The sequence below is a fragment of the Caloenas nicobarica genome, chromosome 10 (assembly GCF_036013445.1).
Source record: "Caloenas nicobarica isolate bCalNic1 chromosome 10, bCalNic1.hap1, whole genome shotgun sequence".
In the NCBI taxonomy this organism is placed as follows: Eukaryota; Metazoa; Chordata; class Aves; order Columbiformes; family Columbidae; genus Caloenas; species Caloenas nicobarica.
The window spans coordinates 13,409,205-13,424,663 of NC_088254.1; the positions used below are offsets into that span (position 1 = coordinate 13,409,205).

Sequence of the window (15,459 nt, forward strand, 5' to 3'; positions counted from 1 at the left end):
TTGCACAAAAATAACTTTTTTTTCTTTTTACACACTCGGGGCCTGCCGCCTCCCGCTCTTCTACTGTCATTACTCTTTTCGGTGCCAGCGGCGTGGGCGCCGCGCGCCCCGCCCCCTCCGGCGGCCCCGCCTTGTCCCCACCCCCGGGCGGCGCCCGCCAATGGGACCGCGCGCTGCTGGTGACGCTGCGCGAGGAGCCCGCCCCCCCGCCGTGTGCGCGCGGCCCCTTTAAGGCGGGCCGGTTTCTGTTTCGCTCCGCGGGGGCTGCGCGGCCGCCGCCATTATGGAGCCGCAGCCCGATAGCCTGGAGGGGTGGGTGGCTGTGCGCGACACCGCCTTCGCCGAGCCCCGGCCGCCGCGGCTCCGCTTCCTCGTGGCCTGGAACGGCGTGGAGGGCGCGTTCGCCGTGACCTGCCACGGCCGGGCGGAGGCGGCGGCGCAGGCCCCTCAGAGCTGGGCCGGCCTCTTCTCCGCGCCGGCCCTGCGCGGCGTCCACCGGCAGCTGTCGGCCGTGTGCCCGCGCCTGGAGCCCGCGTTCCCCGCGCTGCCGCCCACGCTGCCCGGCGCCGCCGCGGCCGGCGGGCTGTGGGCCGTGCTGTTCCCCGGCGGCGCGGCGCCGGGCGAGGCCGAGCTGCAGGAGCTGTGCCGGGAGCTGGAGCGCTACCTGGGCTGGGCCCTGGAGCTCTGCGGCGGCCGGGTGGTGCTGGACGCGCTCTTCGCCGACGACCGCCGCCGCGACGACGAGTACTTCGAGAGCCTGCACGAGCTCCGCGCCAGGGCCCTGCGCGGCCACCTGGCCCGGGCCAAGGAGGCCCTGCGGCGGGTACGGGCCCCGGGGCCGGGCGGGGGGACGGAGCGGGGCCTGAGGGGGCCGGGGCCTGGGCCTGGGCCTGGGCCTGGCCGAGGGAGCGCGGCGGCCCGAGGTTGTCCCTGAGGGGTCGGGGTGGGGGTGCCGCCCCTGCTTTCCCTGCGGGCGGGAAAAGCTTCCCCTCGGTGTCGGGCACCTCCTCTGTTTAGTGCTGAGCCCAGCGCACAGGTGCTCCCGCCTGAGCCGCTGCTTTGGTACCTTTTGCTCACCTGGGAGTTGGCATGTGTGAGGCTGGTGGCCTCTGCAGCAAGAGCTCCAGTCACTCGGGTCAGACTCGTGTTTGGGTAACGTGAGCAAGGGTGACCAAGTCACTAATATCGTTGCATTCAAAGTATTGTCCAGTGCTCAGATGAGTGCTTACACCAACACTTTTTTGATTGTCTGGAAACAGCCAAGTCAACTTTCTCAAGTACTGAGTGTCATCAGCCTTTGTAAGCCCTACTTTATTAAGTGGGGAATAAGCCAGCTCCGGGTGGGCAGGCAGTATAAGATGTTGGGGTGCTTACTTAAGCTGCAATAGCTCCTACAAAAACACATTGCTAAAAATATCCAGCACTGTTGTGCAGCGGGTGGAATGGTAACTAAAGGGGAGAGTACAATCATGCTCTGATTTCCTAAGCTCTATATGAAGGTTTTGATCTACCTGTTTGCAGAGATACCTATAACTGGGGGATTCTCAGTCAAGTTTTTTATTAAAACCGGACTTTGCCACGGACCTATGACAAATGGGTGTTTTGTATTTGGAGAAATTGTGTTATGATTTTCAAGTGTCAAATTCTGGCCTAATGATTGTATGAACAAGTGATGATATTAGTCCTTTCTCCCTCTGGTACTGTAAGTTTCTTCCTGCTGTAAGTGTGTTCCTCATGTTTCTTCCTATTGTAGTAGGTGTGACTCTAAAGGGTGGGAGCTAATAACATGGTTGCAGTTAGGACACTGGTATGTTAAAACAAGGGTTACAGATAGCTTAAGATCACCAGTGTGTTGCTGCTGTACTTTTCTTGCAGTATCAGTTTGCAGTCCATTTCCTGGCAAAGTAGGCTGAACAGTGTTTTACGAAAAGTATCATACTTTGGAGGAAAGTTAAGACAGTTGATGTTAGCCTTCTGTTTCCTATTTCAGTGTTTAACAGCTGTAACAACATCACTGTTTTTAAAAAGACAACTTTAGTTTACATGAAGTTCATGTACAGTGTTGTCAACAAAAGCTAGAGTTTCTATAACAGACTATAACAGTTCATGGCCCAGTTAGAAATGTTCCGGCCACCATGCTCTTTTGCGAGCAGCACAAGCATGTACAACCATGTGGCAGTTTGGGGTTTGGTAGTTAAGTATAACTTAGTGCCAGTTATTCTGCTATTTCCAACTATATTTTAGATATGGCTAAACATGCTATAGAGTGGTGGTGTATTCACAGGCCTAACTAACAGGGACATTAATTAGATTGCAGTCTAGACCAAGTTATGTAAGGTTCAAGAAATAAAACATGCCTCTTCTGGCACTGAACTAGCCTTAAGTATCAAAGCATCCTTCTTCTCTTTTTCCGTCCGTGTTGTTCTCAAATATTTCATCCTCTGGGCCAGGAAATTCATTCTGAAGAATGCAGGAGATACTGGTACAAGATAGAGGAGAGTACTATTGTGTAAATACTTCTGTGTGTTCAAAGACAAAGGAAAAAACCCAAGAGCAATACTGTTACAACAACCAGATGAGTCATTTCGACTAATTGTGATCCAGAATTCTATGAAAATAATATCACTTTGTGTAAAAGCAAGTATTTTACTTCAAAACAGACGAAATGTCACACCCTGACACCCCCCAAAAACACCTCAGACCCTTGTAATGAATAATTTTCTCATGAGTTGACTTTAAAGTTTTATTAATACTTCTCCTCTACTCACTACTCCAGGAGCAGCATGACTCTCACTACTTGCTTTGAGTATGGAAACCAGAAGGTGAACAATTGTGTTTCTATTTGGTTTCAATAGTGAGGGGAAAGCAGACTATTAAATTGCTGCAGGTGGGCTCCAGGACTGTGTCTGAGCTACCACGAGCCGCTGGAGAAGCCTTGGGGGCCACAGGACTTCTGGGCCTGTCAGAAATGTTGCTGTTCAGATCCTCTTGTTCCAGGCCTGGAGTGAGAATGGGTGGGAAATGCTCTTGAGCTGACTTTCACAGATTTTTCCCTGGAGAAATGTCTCCACAGCTGGGAACTTTGCTTCTGCTGTCTTACCCAGACTCAGCTGGCGAGAGCAAAGGTGATGGTTTAATTTCAGTGCGCTTCAGTTGCAACACAATCAAGCTTATGTTTTTAATACTTTTTGTTGTTGTTTTAGCACTGAACATCCCCTGTTCCCTTCTCGCAGAGCTGTTGAGCAAATGCTGTCCTGCCAGGAAGGTCTGTGTTTCTCTGAGCTCTGCTCCCTCAGCTGCCTCACTATGCTGGCACTTGAAACGCACCATTGTTTCTGCTACCTGCTGGCAAAGAAAAACCTTTGAAGCTTTGATTGGTGCCAGTAAACAAGTGCAATTGAGGGGAAGTTTCCAGCTTTATATTTTGTCACACAAGCAAATAAAGACCTTAAATGAGGAGCAGTGTATCAGAAAGGTGGTCGTTCAGTGGAAGAATTACTAGTTAAAAAGTGTAACATCGCTAAAACTGAGATTAGAATAAACTATTACAAATTATACCAGTTTTAAAGGGACTTAGCTGCAGGGTATATCAGAAGTAGAAGTCTGTTTCTGAGTTCTTATCTTTAAATGGCAAGTTGATTTTTCTGTGCCTGAAGTTAGAAATTCTAGATCCAGAAAATCATTTTGTATTAGCAGCCATTTAGTAATTGTGGAAGCAATGCAAGAGCTAGTTCAAGTGTACCTTACTGGTCCTTCCAGTATACTGACTTCCCCAGTTTCTCATTTGTGTTTATAAAAAGCAGCAACCAAGTCATTTGTACACAGCTATTAGAATTTCTGTGGTGGAAGCCTTAGACGTTATTTTCCTTGCTGTCTCCCAATGCAAGATGCAGCAATTAGTGCCTTTATCAGTGTGGCGTTAATGATATTTGCAGTTAGGTGCAGTGGAAAGTTTTGCCTGTTCATCAGATGACAAAAGGCAGGTCCTTTCCACCAAAGCTCATCAGCAGTCAGCACACATGAATGCAAAGCAGTCAAGACTGATTTACGTTTTATCCAACTAGGTTCTTCAACAGCATAAAAATGCTGACACAATGGTCGCTTTGATGAAGGTTTATGAAGAAGAAGATGAAACTTATCAGGATTTGGTCACCATGGCAACACAATTCTACCAGTATTTACTGCAGCCCTTCAGAGATATGCGAGAGCTGGCAACACTGTACAAACTGGAAATCCTGGTAGGTCTGCCCTCCCAGGGTGAAAGGCCAAGTTATATAGTATGGCATCAGCTGCTCTCAGAGCTGTTTAGGCTTAAATCACTTAACGTTCCCTGCCTCTGTCTTTACCTACTTTTTTCCCCTGCTAAGCCACCAAGCTTGAGTTAGTGCAGAACCACTCTTGGAGGATGTTGGGGTCCATGGTATTGGCTTGAACGGAACTGCAACTGTCTTACCCCCAGTGTCCCACTTCCTGCTGTTCTGAGGAATTAAAAGGAAAACGTTCCCAAGTTCCAGCTCTCTGTGGTTTACTCTTGGGTAGGCTGAATTTACAGAGGTCTAAGTAGCCTTCATTGTGCCACCGTCAGTGGGATGAGTTTGTGACACTGAGAATGCCATCCTCCTGCAATGCTGATGCACCAGGATAGCTCAGTCATGGAGACCTTACCACACAAAGCAGTTTTCTATTGCTGCTACAAGCTTCTGGAAGTACAGATTAAAACATCAGTTGTCACTTCATTTAATTTTATGTGCATCTTAAACTGGAAGCACATACTGGAAGTTATGATGCCCCTGGAAAAGACAGCCATCTACTGTTTTGACTTTTCCTTAAATAGTCTGTTAAAATTAAGATGAGCTGTTCTCAAAAAGAGCAGAACAGTTTTAACGTTAGACTAAGGTTCTTAGATACTGAAGGTGTAAATCTGTGAAGATAAATATCTAGTATGCTGTACTGAAAATTAAAGTGACAATTGGAATGAATGAAACAGTTTGTTTCTGTATTAAAAAAACCAAACCAAAACACCACCAAAAAACAACCACCCCAAAGGCTGTTTAGGCTCATTTTAAATCTAATTCTTCAAAAAAAAGAAAAAAAAATGGATACTAGTTTTGTACCCAGGTGCACTTTGTGGACTTGAAAATACTCTCTTCTGTTTCTTCTATATATTCGTGTTCCTGTGTGAAAGAACTGCCAAACTGGAGAACCTGACAGTGCAATGTGCTGTCAACACGTGGGGAAAAATAGAAGAGAACATTGCACGTAGAAGCGTGGTTTTGAGTTACTTTTAGTAACAAGTGAAAACACTTGTGTTGAACCTGATTTTTAAGATGATAGTTTAAAAATATTTTAAGAAATAAATTAATCCAAAGTTAAATGTGAAGTCACGATTGGGGAGCAAAGGTTGGGAGCTGGCCCAGAGAATGAGGAACAGGGCAATACACAGGCATGAGTGTGACAGGTGAGGGGAAGGTCATGTTGGCCACCATGCTCTGCTGTGCTTGAAATGTCTCTAAGTATAGCATGATGCAGGCTGCACCGCTGTGGTGACCAGCTGGTAACTGAGAATTTTGTCTCCTTGCAGAAGTCTTTGCAGTATGATAATTTGGGGCCTAAAAGAGTAGCAGCTTTGCAGAAAGATGCTGAAGAATGGACTAAGCGAGCTGAGAATGCTGTGTGCTCCATTCAGGATATCACTGTGAACTACTTCAAGGAAACTGTAAAGGCTCTGGCAGGTAATCGGAATGATTTATACAAAAGGTTGTGTAAATACTTAGGGCACTGAGAACTCTTCTTATCACCTTTGCTGGTCTCTCTCTGCAGACCCTGAGGTTAGAATGAGTGTCCAGCTTAAGAAAGAAACATTTTATTCACTTCAGATTTTTATCTTTTAACTGATTTGGTTTACAACTTGCATTTGACTCGCACACAAACATTATCAAGGCCTGAGACTTATGGCTGCAAGCCTTGGAACAAAAACCATGCACACTTCTAATGCTTGATATGCAAGCCTCAAGGATTTCAGCATGTGAACTGAGTAGACTGTTGTGTAACTGTTAAAGCATGTTTCCATGGTACTATGAAGTATTTTACTTACATATATAAAATCATAAGTTCAACCTTTTAGTCTTGTAATTTCTAAAAAAGCTTCAGAAATTGTTTAATAGCATCAGCATTTTTAGTACTGCGGCTATAGTAGAAACACACAAGGACTATTAGTACACTGCATTTCTCATGTCCTATTGCAATGTTTTAATCTGCAGCAATGCACAAACAGATGGAACAAGATCAGGAAAGGTTTGGTAAAACCACCTGGGCATCAGCTTTGCCACGACTAGAAAATCTGAAATGTATGTTGGCTAAAGAAACCCTTCAGCATCTGAGGGCAAGAGAATTGTGCCTGAAACAGAAGAGAACTGGCATTCGGAAAAACGTAAGACCTTGGAAAGCCTCCTTTCCTGTCACTGTTCTGTGAAGGGCTGATCAAAACCTACCTAAGTGGTCGTGAGAGTCAACTTTCGAAGTCTTTGTCTGTGAAACACCTTAGGTTTTCAACATGGTTTTAAGTTGTAGAAAAATGCTTGTCTCCAGTTTTTAAAAATTGCTCCTGCACGTACGACGACACTTAGCAAAGGTTGAGATACGTGCTTTTAAACAGTTCCAAGTGTCATATTAGCATTTGTGATATTAACTTTTAAAATTGTTAGTTTTAGGGAGATAAAGACCAGATATTATTTTCAGAGGATGACGCAAAATAAAGATATTTAATTTTAATCTTCTCATCTTCTTGATTTGATGCCATCTAACTGCTGCTAGGAGTACCTGATATTTATTTTCCAATAGTAGTGTACTGCACCATATATAATTGTTCTTGGGAGCAGTTCTTGGGAGCATCTGTGCATGTTTCATGTGTGCATATTTTATTATTAATGCTTTTTATTTTCTATTTGGGGCTATGCAGTTGGAGAACCTCAGTGAACAAGAAGAGAACCTAACTCTAGTGGAGGAGCTGGAAATACAGTATTATGAAACGCAGCTGGAATTATATAATGTACAGCTGGAAGTATTGAAACATGAAGAGATGCTGCTTATTGTACAGTTGGACACTTTACGGAGACAGATTAAAGGTAAGAATAAACAAATATTCAAGCACGTATCCAGAACACAGGAGTGATATAGCCTGCTCTTTTTTCATTTCAAAAAGGGTGATTATCACTGCTCAGGGCTTGATAGTAGAAAGCATCGTTAGAAAACATTGATGCCATGGCACTGTCTGGTATTTTGTCTTCTGACTAATTAGACACTAATTTGATAACACAAATTTAAAAAAAAGTCACCTTGATAGGTCATCTTGACAACAACTGTGATATGTGCATGCACTGGTTTAGCACACGGAATAACTAATATTGAAAATATTTAACTGCTCTCGTGGTTACCAGAGCTATGCATGGAAACTCTGGATATTATGACCTGATGAAATGGGTCTTGAAATTCATCACAAATCTGTTCGAATTTAACATGTAGAAATTACAAACACATCCTGTAATGAAAAAAAAGAGGTGATTATAGCTAGATGGTACTTGAGTACTGCCGTATTCCAGTTTAAGTGTCTCTGTGTAACATGTTTATGACCAAATTAGATACCAGTCGTGTTTATGCTTATTTGTGCTTTTGAATCCTCTGTTACTGTGTACACTGTGAAGTAAACATTACTTCTGCTTGTTGCGTAATTAAAACCTGGTAAATAGTAAAATAAGTCACCCAGTGTTGATCAGAGCAGTCCTCAGTTTTCCAGGAAAACTCTAGTTGGTGAAGGTAGGAGTTAAAGCACAGAGAGACATTTGAAAGAGGAAGCTAAATAACAACAAATGCTAAAAGCATAAATTTGATCCTGCAGAGCACCCCTGTGAGTAACATGACATGTTTGTGTAAGATTTTGAAGGGCCAAGCTCTGCTCTGGAGCATTACACTTTCTAATAACTAACTCACTGCTTTCAATGGCTTTTAAAATGTCGTTAGTTCTTTAAATGTTTAAATAACTGTGGCAATTTTTGGGTTTTTAAAAAAATGCCAAATGCCTTTTTAGAGAAACAGGATGAAGTTGTTTACTATGATACTTGTGAAAATCCTGAGGAGCTCAAGGTCATTGAACAGACAATGGGACAACATTACGCTAACTTGTCAGAAATGACGATGCTGAGGCAGAAGACTAAGCAGTTGGAGACAAAGCGTGGGACTGTCTGTGCGAGGAGAGCCAACCTCAGGAACAAAAAAGTAAATGCAGTCCTGGAGATGTGCATTTTCTTTAGCTGATGTCTTGCCTCATGAGGGATGGACAGGAAGCAGTTAGGGAAGCTTTGGGTGGAGCGTACAAGATGATACGTGACTTAGTGCCTGGGCCTCGAAACAGAAAGAGCAGCGATGTGATTTTAAGCCAGTTTTATACTCCACTGTGTGGTGCAAGTGCCTCTCTAGCTTATTAAGAGAGCACAAACTTACATGGGTGACCCTGGAGGTGTTCCCCTGTCAGCTAAACCTCACCAGAACCCTGCTGCAGCCAGCTGGAGCTGTGCCCTGGCAGCCTTTTACAAGGCAGCTGCAGTACAGGAGAAAACCTGGCCTACAGTGAAGGAAGCTGCAGCGACAGGACAACCCATGCAGTGATACTTTACCTTTGAATGGGAGGGAGGGGAAAATTCAACTGCTGCAATTCTCTTTCTAGCCTCTCAGTTCTGTGCAAAGGACAGTTTTTTCCTTTGTTTCCCATTCAGAGCAGAACACAGGAAAGACACAAGTGAGGTCACAGTTGACTCTCATGAACCTTCCCAGTGAGCTGAGCTTACCTGACACCTGCAGAGATTGCTGGGGCAGGGAGCAGAATTTAAACTCCTGTCTGTCTGGCCTTTTACCCCTCATTAGCCTGGACAAAATGGGAATGACATTGGAAGTGTTTTGTGAGCCATCATTATCTCTTGCTTGCAACTGCTTCTTCAGCAGACACTTCCTTTGCTTCTGTTTTCTTTCATTTAATTGCTGTCTATTGGTTATACAACACTAAAGCCAAATGCCAGATGATTTGCAAATGCTTACCCAGCCATCTGGATAATCCCCCTCTGCACAGTCACAAATAGCGACTCCCAGAGAAAATATTGAAGGCTGCAGCTTCTCTGTGGCGCTCTGTTACTAACAGAAGGTATCCCTGTTAGGTATTAATTGTGCTTCCCATACCTTTGCTTCCCTGGCTTTTGTACTTGGGAGCTGTGGCAAATACAGGATGGGGAAAAGCAGCTTTGTAATGCCCTGCTAGTTTCCTTCTTGCCTTCTTCTTCCATTCCTCATTCTCTCCAGGTGGTACCCGGGTGAAATTTCTTCAGAGCTTGTTGCTGGTTTTTTTTTAATTTCTTTATTCTCTCTCTTTTTTTTTTTTTTTTTTTAACCTAAATGTCAGACAGACGGATCAATTCAGATCTGGGTATGTTCCCTCTGCAGCATGAATAGCCCTATCACTAATTAGGAGAACGAATGATCCCATTTGCTTTAGCCATGAAGGAGTCCCACATACTTCACCTTCAGGGTCTCACATCTGCCACTGATTGAGCTTAACCATCCCTCTTGGCACAGCCAAGCACTCGGCCTTGGTTGCTGTTTAGTGGCTTGTGCGCAGGAGTTTATGGCACAGATGGTGCACAGTAAATGTGAACTAACCAAGGGTTGTGTGAATTTTGCTGTTCTACCAGGATCAGTGTGAAGCAAGCCATCGGCAGAGACTGCAACAGGCAGAAGAGAGCAAAAAACGCTTCCAGCAGCATCACAGCATACAGATAGTGAGTACTGAGTAGCAGCCTTGCAGAATCTGGCAGCTGCTTGTTTTCACACACTAATGCTCACTTGTGTTTTAATGCAGAAGAGAGACAAACAAAAAGAAGAAGAGAAAAAGAAAAAAGCTTGGATAAGCCAGGAACGTCAGAAAACACTGGAGAGGCTGAAAACATTCAGGGAGGCAAGTACTGTGAGCTACAGTAGTCATAAATGGTGTCAAAACACAGCATCAGTAAGTAGCCATAGCTCACATGTGAGAGACAACCATTTGGATAGCCTAGAGTAAGATTGTGTCTAATGAGTCAAGAGAACTAAATCCACTACGGATATAGTTTCCAGGTGCAGAACCTGTTGTAAAGAATACAAGTGAGGAAATAGCTTCTTAAGAAATACCTTGATATTTGTTTAAATCTGTTCAGGGTTGAATTTTCTGCTTGAATGGGTGAGTGGGACAGGTCTCTACTCTGTGGCTATTTGTCTATTTGGGATTGATGTTTTTGCCAGTCCAATGGAGATGTGACCTCCTGCCTTATGATTTGTTTTTCAGAAGTGTCCAGCTCATGTTGTTCTGAAAACATCTCGCCCCCAGCCTCTCAATCCCAAACTGCCACGAAGCATCACCCAGCAGGCTGCAGTACCATCCCCTCCACCTTCATCGAGAGCAAGGGCAGCTCCAGAGCAGCCAAAGAGCATCCTGCTGGTAGAAGCCAAAGAATCAAAAGCTCCACCTCAGAATACCCCAGCAGATACACCTGTCCAGATTTTTGTTACTGCTCGTGACTCAGAGCAACAAAAGCTCAATGAGGGACTGATGGTCTCTCCATCTTCGCCACCACCGCCACCTCCCCCACCCCCTCCTCCCCCACCTCCCCCTTTACCTCTCCAGTTGAAGACTCCACCAGCAATAGAGGATAAACCACTTCCCCTTAGCTCCCATGGCCCCACGGAAGGTCCTACATTGCACAAACAGGATGACTCGTCCAGGAGATCTATAAATAATTGCATAGGTAAGAAGGCTCACATCGACTGGTGTTTATTTTTTTTTTTGTTTCCTGTGGTTTTCTGTTCTCTCTCCCTCTGGTTCTGGACAGGAATAGTGTGCAGTCTTGCTCAAGAGAATGAAGTTCTTGGAAATCTTAGTCTAAGAAACCACATACAATAACACTGACCATAACTCAGGATGCTAAATGAGTAACAATGGTTTGCATATCCCGTTTGATACACTTCACTGGGTCCTGATGCTTAGGCTGTGTGACTCCACGTTTTTGGGGAGGTGCTGTCAAATTGGACAGGTCAATCTTCTAGAACATATGAATGCGAATCTCTGCTGGAATCCTACGTTTATTAACTATGGTCTTACAAGTTAGTTTAAGCCATGCTTAATCACAGCACTGTTAGTTCTGTGGAGGGAGATCTTAATTCAGGACCTGCATTTCTTATGCTATAATAGGTAGGAAGGTATCAGAAGACATTCCAAGAGGAGGAGGTTTGTTCATGTTGTTTGGTGAGAAGCAACCTTTATTACTGTGTTTGTTCTTGCCACAATTTTGCAACTTTTGAACTGAATGTGGCATTTTGATTGAGGATTAATCACCTATCGAGTCAGAAGACCACTGTGGGTGAATTTGTGGTTGTACTAAGGCCACCCTTTAGTGTTTATGATTTGTGTACTACAGACCTATCAGTTGGGCTGCTTGCATTTCTAAGGTATGCACATCCTGTGTCCACTTCAATTTGGTTGGTTTCTAAAGAAATGTTTCTTAAGAGAATTCATGCAGAATTCAACCAGGAGTTGAAAGGCATTTGGATAGCTTTGGCATACAAACACTCCTAAGGCAAAAATTCTGCTCTGTTACACCTCTGCTTTGTTAGCAAGATCATGCAGATGTAATTGAAGGCTGAACTTGGCAATTGAAATAGTAGTTTGAATGAGAATAGAGCTCAGCAGCCTCCCAAGGCTGCACTGGTTACATCCTGCTAACAGGCTTGTTTTTATCTCTAAAGCAAGCAGGTATTTTGACTATGTCAGGGAGATTGATCTAGGTTGGAAGGCAGCAATTTTTTATTGTCATTTTTCACAGTGGAGCTTATGCTAGCATGTCTTTAAATGTGGTACATTCCTTTTCCTTTTCAGGCTATTCACAATACGTTTAAGCAGCCTTTGTATCCCCTCAGTTAAGAGGCAAACCACAGGCAGGAATACCAAGGAAAGTTCAGCATTTTCAGTTCTTCCAAGGTGCGGGGAAGTCCAGGCAGCTGGAGGGCTGGGACGCTGTTGAGTTCCTGTGACAAAGCGCTATGTGTTCAGTGGATCAGTGCATGGACTTCTCTCTGGGAGGTCTGTGGGATAACTCCAGCACAGATACTCTTAAGCAGCTTTGATTAACAACAGGAGTTGTACACCAGACTAGTCTGAGTGCAACTAGAACAGCCTCGCTAGTAGCTAATATTTGTTATTACACCATTCACAGCCTAACACTGATAACCTTTCATTATTTTTTGGATAAGAAAAATCCTTTTTTGCTTATTGGAGAGATCTGATTGGTTGATTACACCAATTTTGTGAAGAAACCCAGCATATTAATTGCTGTAATAGTAATTGATAAAATTCTAATGCAGGAATTTACTGAAACAGCTTCGTGAACAGGTTGGTTTTAATTACATATGTACTACTCATGTCTTTGCACATGAAAAGCCAGGAGAGGTTCATATTCTGGTCTTGATAATATTGTCTGTAATGTGTTAACATACTTTCCAAGGGGAACTGCTTTTATAATTTGTTAGTCTCACTAGTCTTTTACCAGGCAGCCTATTTGATTGACTTTCTTGCTTGAAGGCTTTGTAAGACAACTTGGTGGATCTTTGCTTGATCCTTTTCTGGTATTTCAGTCTCTGAAGGTCCCACAGAATTTAGCAATGTTATGTTTCAGGTGCCTGATATTAATCACATAACGTTCTGTGCACTGCGCATGACAAAATTACTTCTAGCTGTGAGATACAGATGGTCTGAACCTGTGGCTGTAGGAGTCGACTGCTGTCCAGGGAAATTGCCTCCCCGTCTGGCAGTCTGAAGCTGGCAATAAAGAATCCCACAGAAGGAGTAAAATCCAAATTACAGCGTGTATCAAGAGAACTAGTGGAAGCTCTCTCAGTATGGTGTCCTTTACGGTGTGAAGTTCAGAAACATACACCTGAGATTTAAATCATGTTGTAAAATGGGAATTATTTTTTAAGTCCATACAGAAAAGCACTGCCTGCCTGCCTGCTTAGGGCCTGATCTGAATCTCACTGTCTTCTGTGGTGCGGTTTCAAGCCCTTCTACTCGTATCCTTTCATTTTTCTCTTGGCTGAGCAAAAATGCAATTGACAGCCTCAGCGGGCACCTGAGCAAATGAACGGGAATGGTAGATTGTTTCTAATACAGAATACAAGAGATTTTTTTTTTTTTTTTTTGGTTCAGTGAAATTTTTTTGAAAGCCCATAAAGTTGTAATGAAAAAGAAGCATCCTCCTTCGTGTATAATTCCTTCCTTAGAGCACAACCTTGTATAATTATGAAGAGGCATTGAATTCTCAATTCAAGATATAAAAGCTTTAACTATTTTTTAAAAGCAGTTCCAGAGCCTGGTGTTGCAGAAGCTTGAAAGAGTCTGTGCCAGAACAGACCATTCTTCTTCCTGTCTCTAACAAAGATGAAAGGAAGAGCCCTGAACACTTGGGTAGGGTTTTATACCTCCAAGTGTGGGTGCCTTGTTCGTTCTTCTGGTAACAATAGATTTATCTGTTGCAGGTTCCATGGATGAGGTTTTGGCTTCTCTAAGACGTGGTGAAGTTCATCTTCGCAGGGTGGAACAGCCAAATCCGTATGCCTCTGTAAAAGACAACATCCTTGCTGCCATAAGGCAAGGAGTTAAACTAAGAAAAGTGAATCGAGATACTGAGAAAGATGTCAGTAAAGGATCTGCTAATGAGCTAGAGAGAAGCATTAAGGCAGCCATCCAGAGAATTAAGAATGTGTCTGCTGATTCTGAAGAAGAGGAGAACAATGAGCAGAATGCTGGAGAGTGGGACAGCTAACCAATTCAGAGGAACAGACTTACTGACTGGAACAGTGTGTCTCATTTTGCACATTTTAGAAAATCGTCCCTTTCAAAATGAAGGAGCATTGTGATTGTGTGTGTTCTTCTCATAGTCCAAAATGCCTTGTAAAGTAAAAGAATCCTATTGATCTTCTATAGGAGCTACAGATTCTTATTTTTGCGTAAGAAATCATACTCCAAATTATGATTGCATTCATAGGTATTTCTGGCTCAACTATGTAGAGTTTTCACATCCGAAGACAGCTAAAATGCTGGATTGAAACATACGTTATTTAGGTTGTTACTACACAGTAGGTAATGCTATCACAACAAAGTTTAAGGAGTGAAAAACAAACCAAAAATCTATTTTGTCAGATAAAGTAGAGCCAAATATGTAGTGATAGAGGCAGACCAGAAAACTTAGCATAATCCGAAGCCTTTCATTCCTACCTCCATTGTCCAGAAAATTCTTTAACATTTTGCTTGTCTAATACAGCTCACTCTCAAATAACTACATGGGTACTTCATTTATCATTATGTTATAAAGTGTGCACTTATGAATGGGCTTCATAATGCTGATTGGGAAAAATAGTATCAAGTTTGAAATAAACCCTACTGTAGTAGTTACTGAAACGTTTATAGCTGGAAGCTCAAATATAGAGAATTTTTAGATGCTATATGTTTTTCATACATCTACATTTACAATGAACTCTTGGCATGAAAGGAAGAGCCAAAATATTGTATATCATGTTTTCTGGGATCTAGCCCTGTAATACAGAGTTGCGTTTCTCCACTGAGAACATCAATACATGTTTATGGCTGCTCTCATGAATTTAAGTTACCCGATAGCCTTATTTGCATTGTGCCTGGAACCTGACTATTTAAAAATTCAGCTATATTCAATTTAGAGACTGTTTCTATTTTGGGTAGATAGTGACAAAAAATGATTTAAAGTTTCTTTTGGAGTTTTTACTGACCCTTAATAAAAATATATCATGACAGAAGAAGTGAATTCAGTGTACTGTCATTTTAGGATACTGCTGTGAGGTAAGCATTATGTATACCATGGTACTCTGGTTTTTGATAGCAAGTGACAGCCGGACAGCAACTGCACTCTCTCACTAACAGTATATGTAAATGCCCTTATTTTCTCAAGTATTAATGAATTGTAATTTGGTAACAGAACTGCAGATACAGTGCTTTAATTCCCTGTTTTACTGCAGAGCAGCAGATCCGTTTCATCAGCACAGTAAGTATGCATGCAACAGTTTTCACGTGAGAAGCAGAAGCAGCAGCAGCAGCTGGGAGTTCATTTGGTTTTTTACTGTTTCAGCACCTACTGCTATTTGGACATCAGAAAACTACCTTTTTTTTTTTGTCCACTGCAATCAAACCGAGTGGAGACAAAAGCAGCAGCGGAGCAGGTGAGTTCTTACTCAGCACTTGCGGGGTGCTGTCTGCAGAGGGGAGCTGGCGGGCAGGACGCCGCAGTGCACACACCACCCCGGAGCCCGACCTGGGTGCAAGGGCTGAGCTGCACCGGAGGGACCAGGGGGAATTTATTT

General features: G+C 43.4%; 1 protein-coding gene across 1 annotated transcript; it reads left to right on the forward strand.

Annotated features, from left to right (window-relative positions):
* The first annotated feature begins 268 nt into the window (after positions 1 to 268).
* WHAMM (WASP homolog associated with actin, golgi membranes and microtubules) lies at positions 269 to 14,893 on the forward strand. Its single transcript, XM_065641985.1, has 10 exons — positions 269 to 823; positions 4,065 to 4,238; positions 5,582 to 5,732; positions 6,261 to 6,430; positions 6,959 to 7,124; positions 8,084 to 8,271; positions 9,735 to 9,821; positions 9,902 to 9,997; positions 10,364 to 10,823; positions 13,606 to 14,893. Exons 1-10 carry the CDS (start codon positions 284 to 286, stop codon positions 13,890 to 13,892), a joined length of 2,319 nt encoding a protein of 772 aa, XP_065498057.1. The 5' UTR covers positions 269 to 283; the 3' UTR covers positions 13,893 to 14,893.
* Positions 14,894 to 15,459: the final 566 nt, after the last annotated feature.

Bases quoted from the DNA above. Each gene is read 5' to 3' on its own strand.
- WHAMM (XM_065641985.1), top strand. From the start codon at position 284: ATGGAGCCGCAGCCCGATAGCCTGGAGGGGTGGGTGGCTGTGCGCGAC. The intron at 9,822-9,901 runs GTGAGTACTGAG...GTTTTAATGCAG, and splicing joins AGCATCACAGCATACAGATA to AAGAGAGACAAACAAAAAGA. The intron at 10,824-13,605 runs GTAAGAAGGCTC...TATCTGTTGCAG, and splicing joins ATCTATAAATAATTGCATAG to GTTCCATGGATGAGGTTTTG.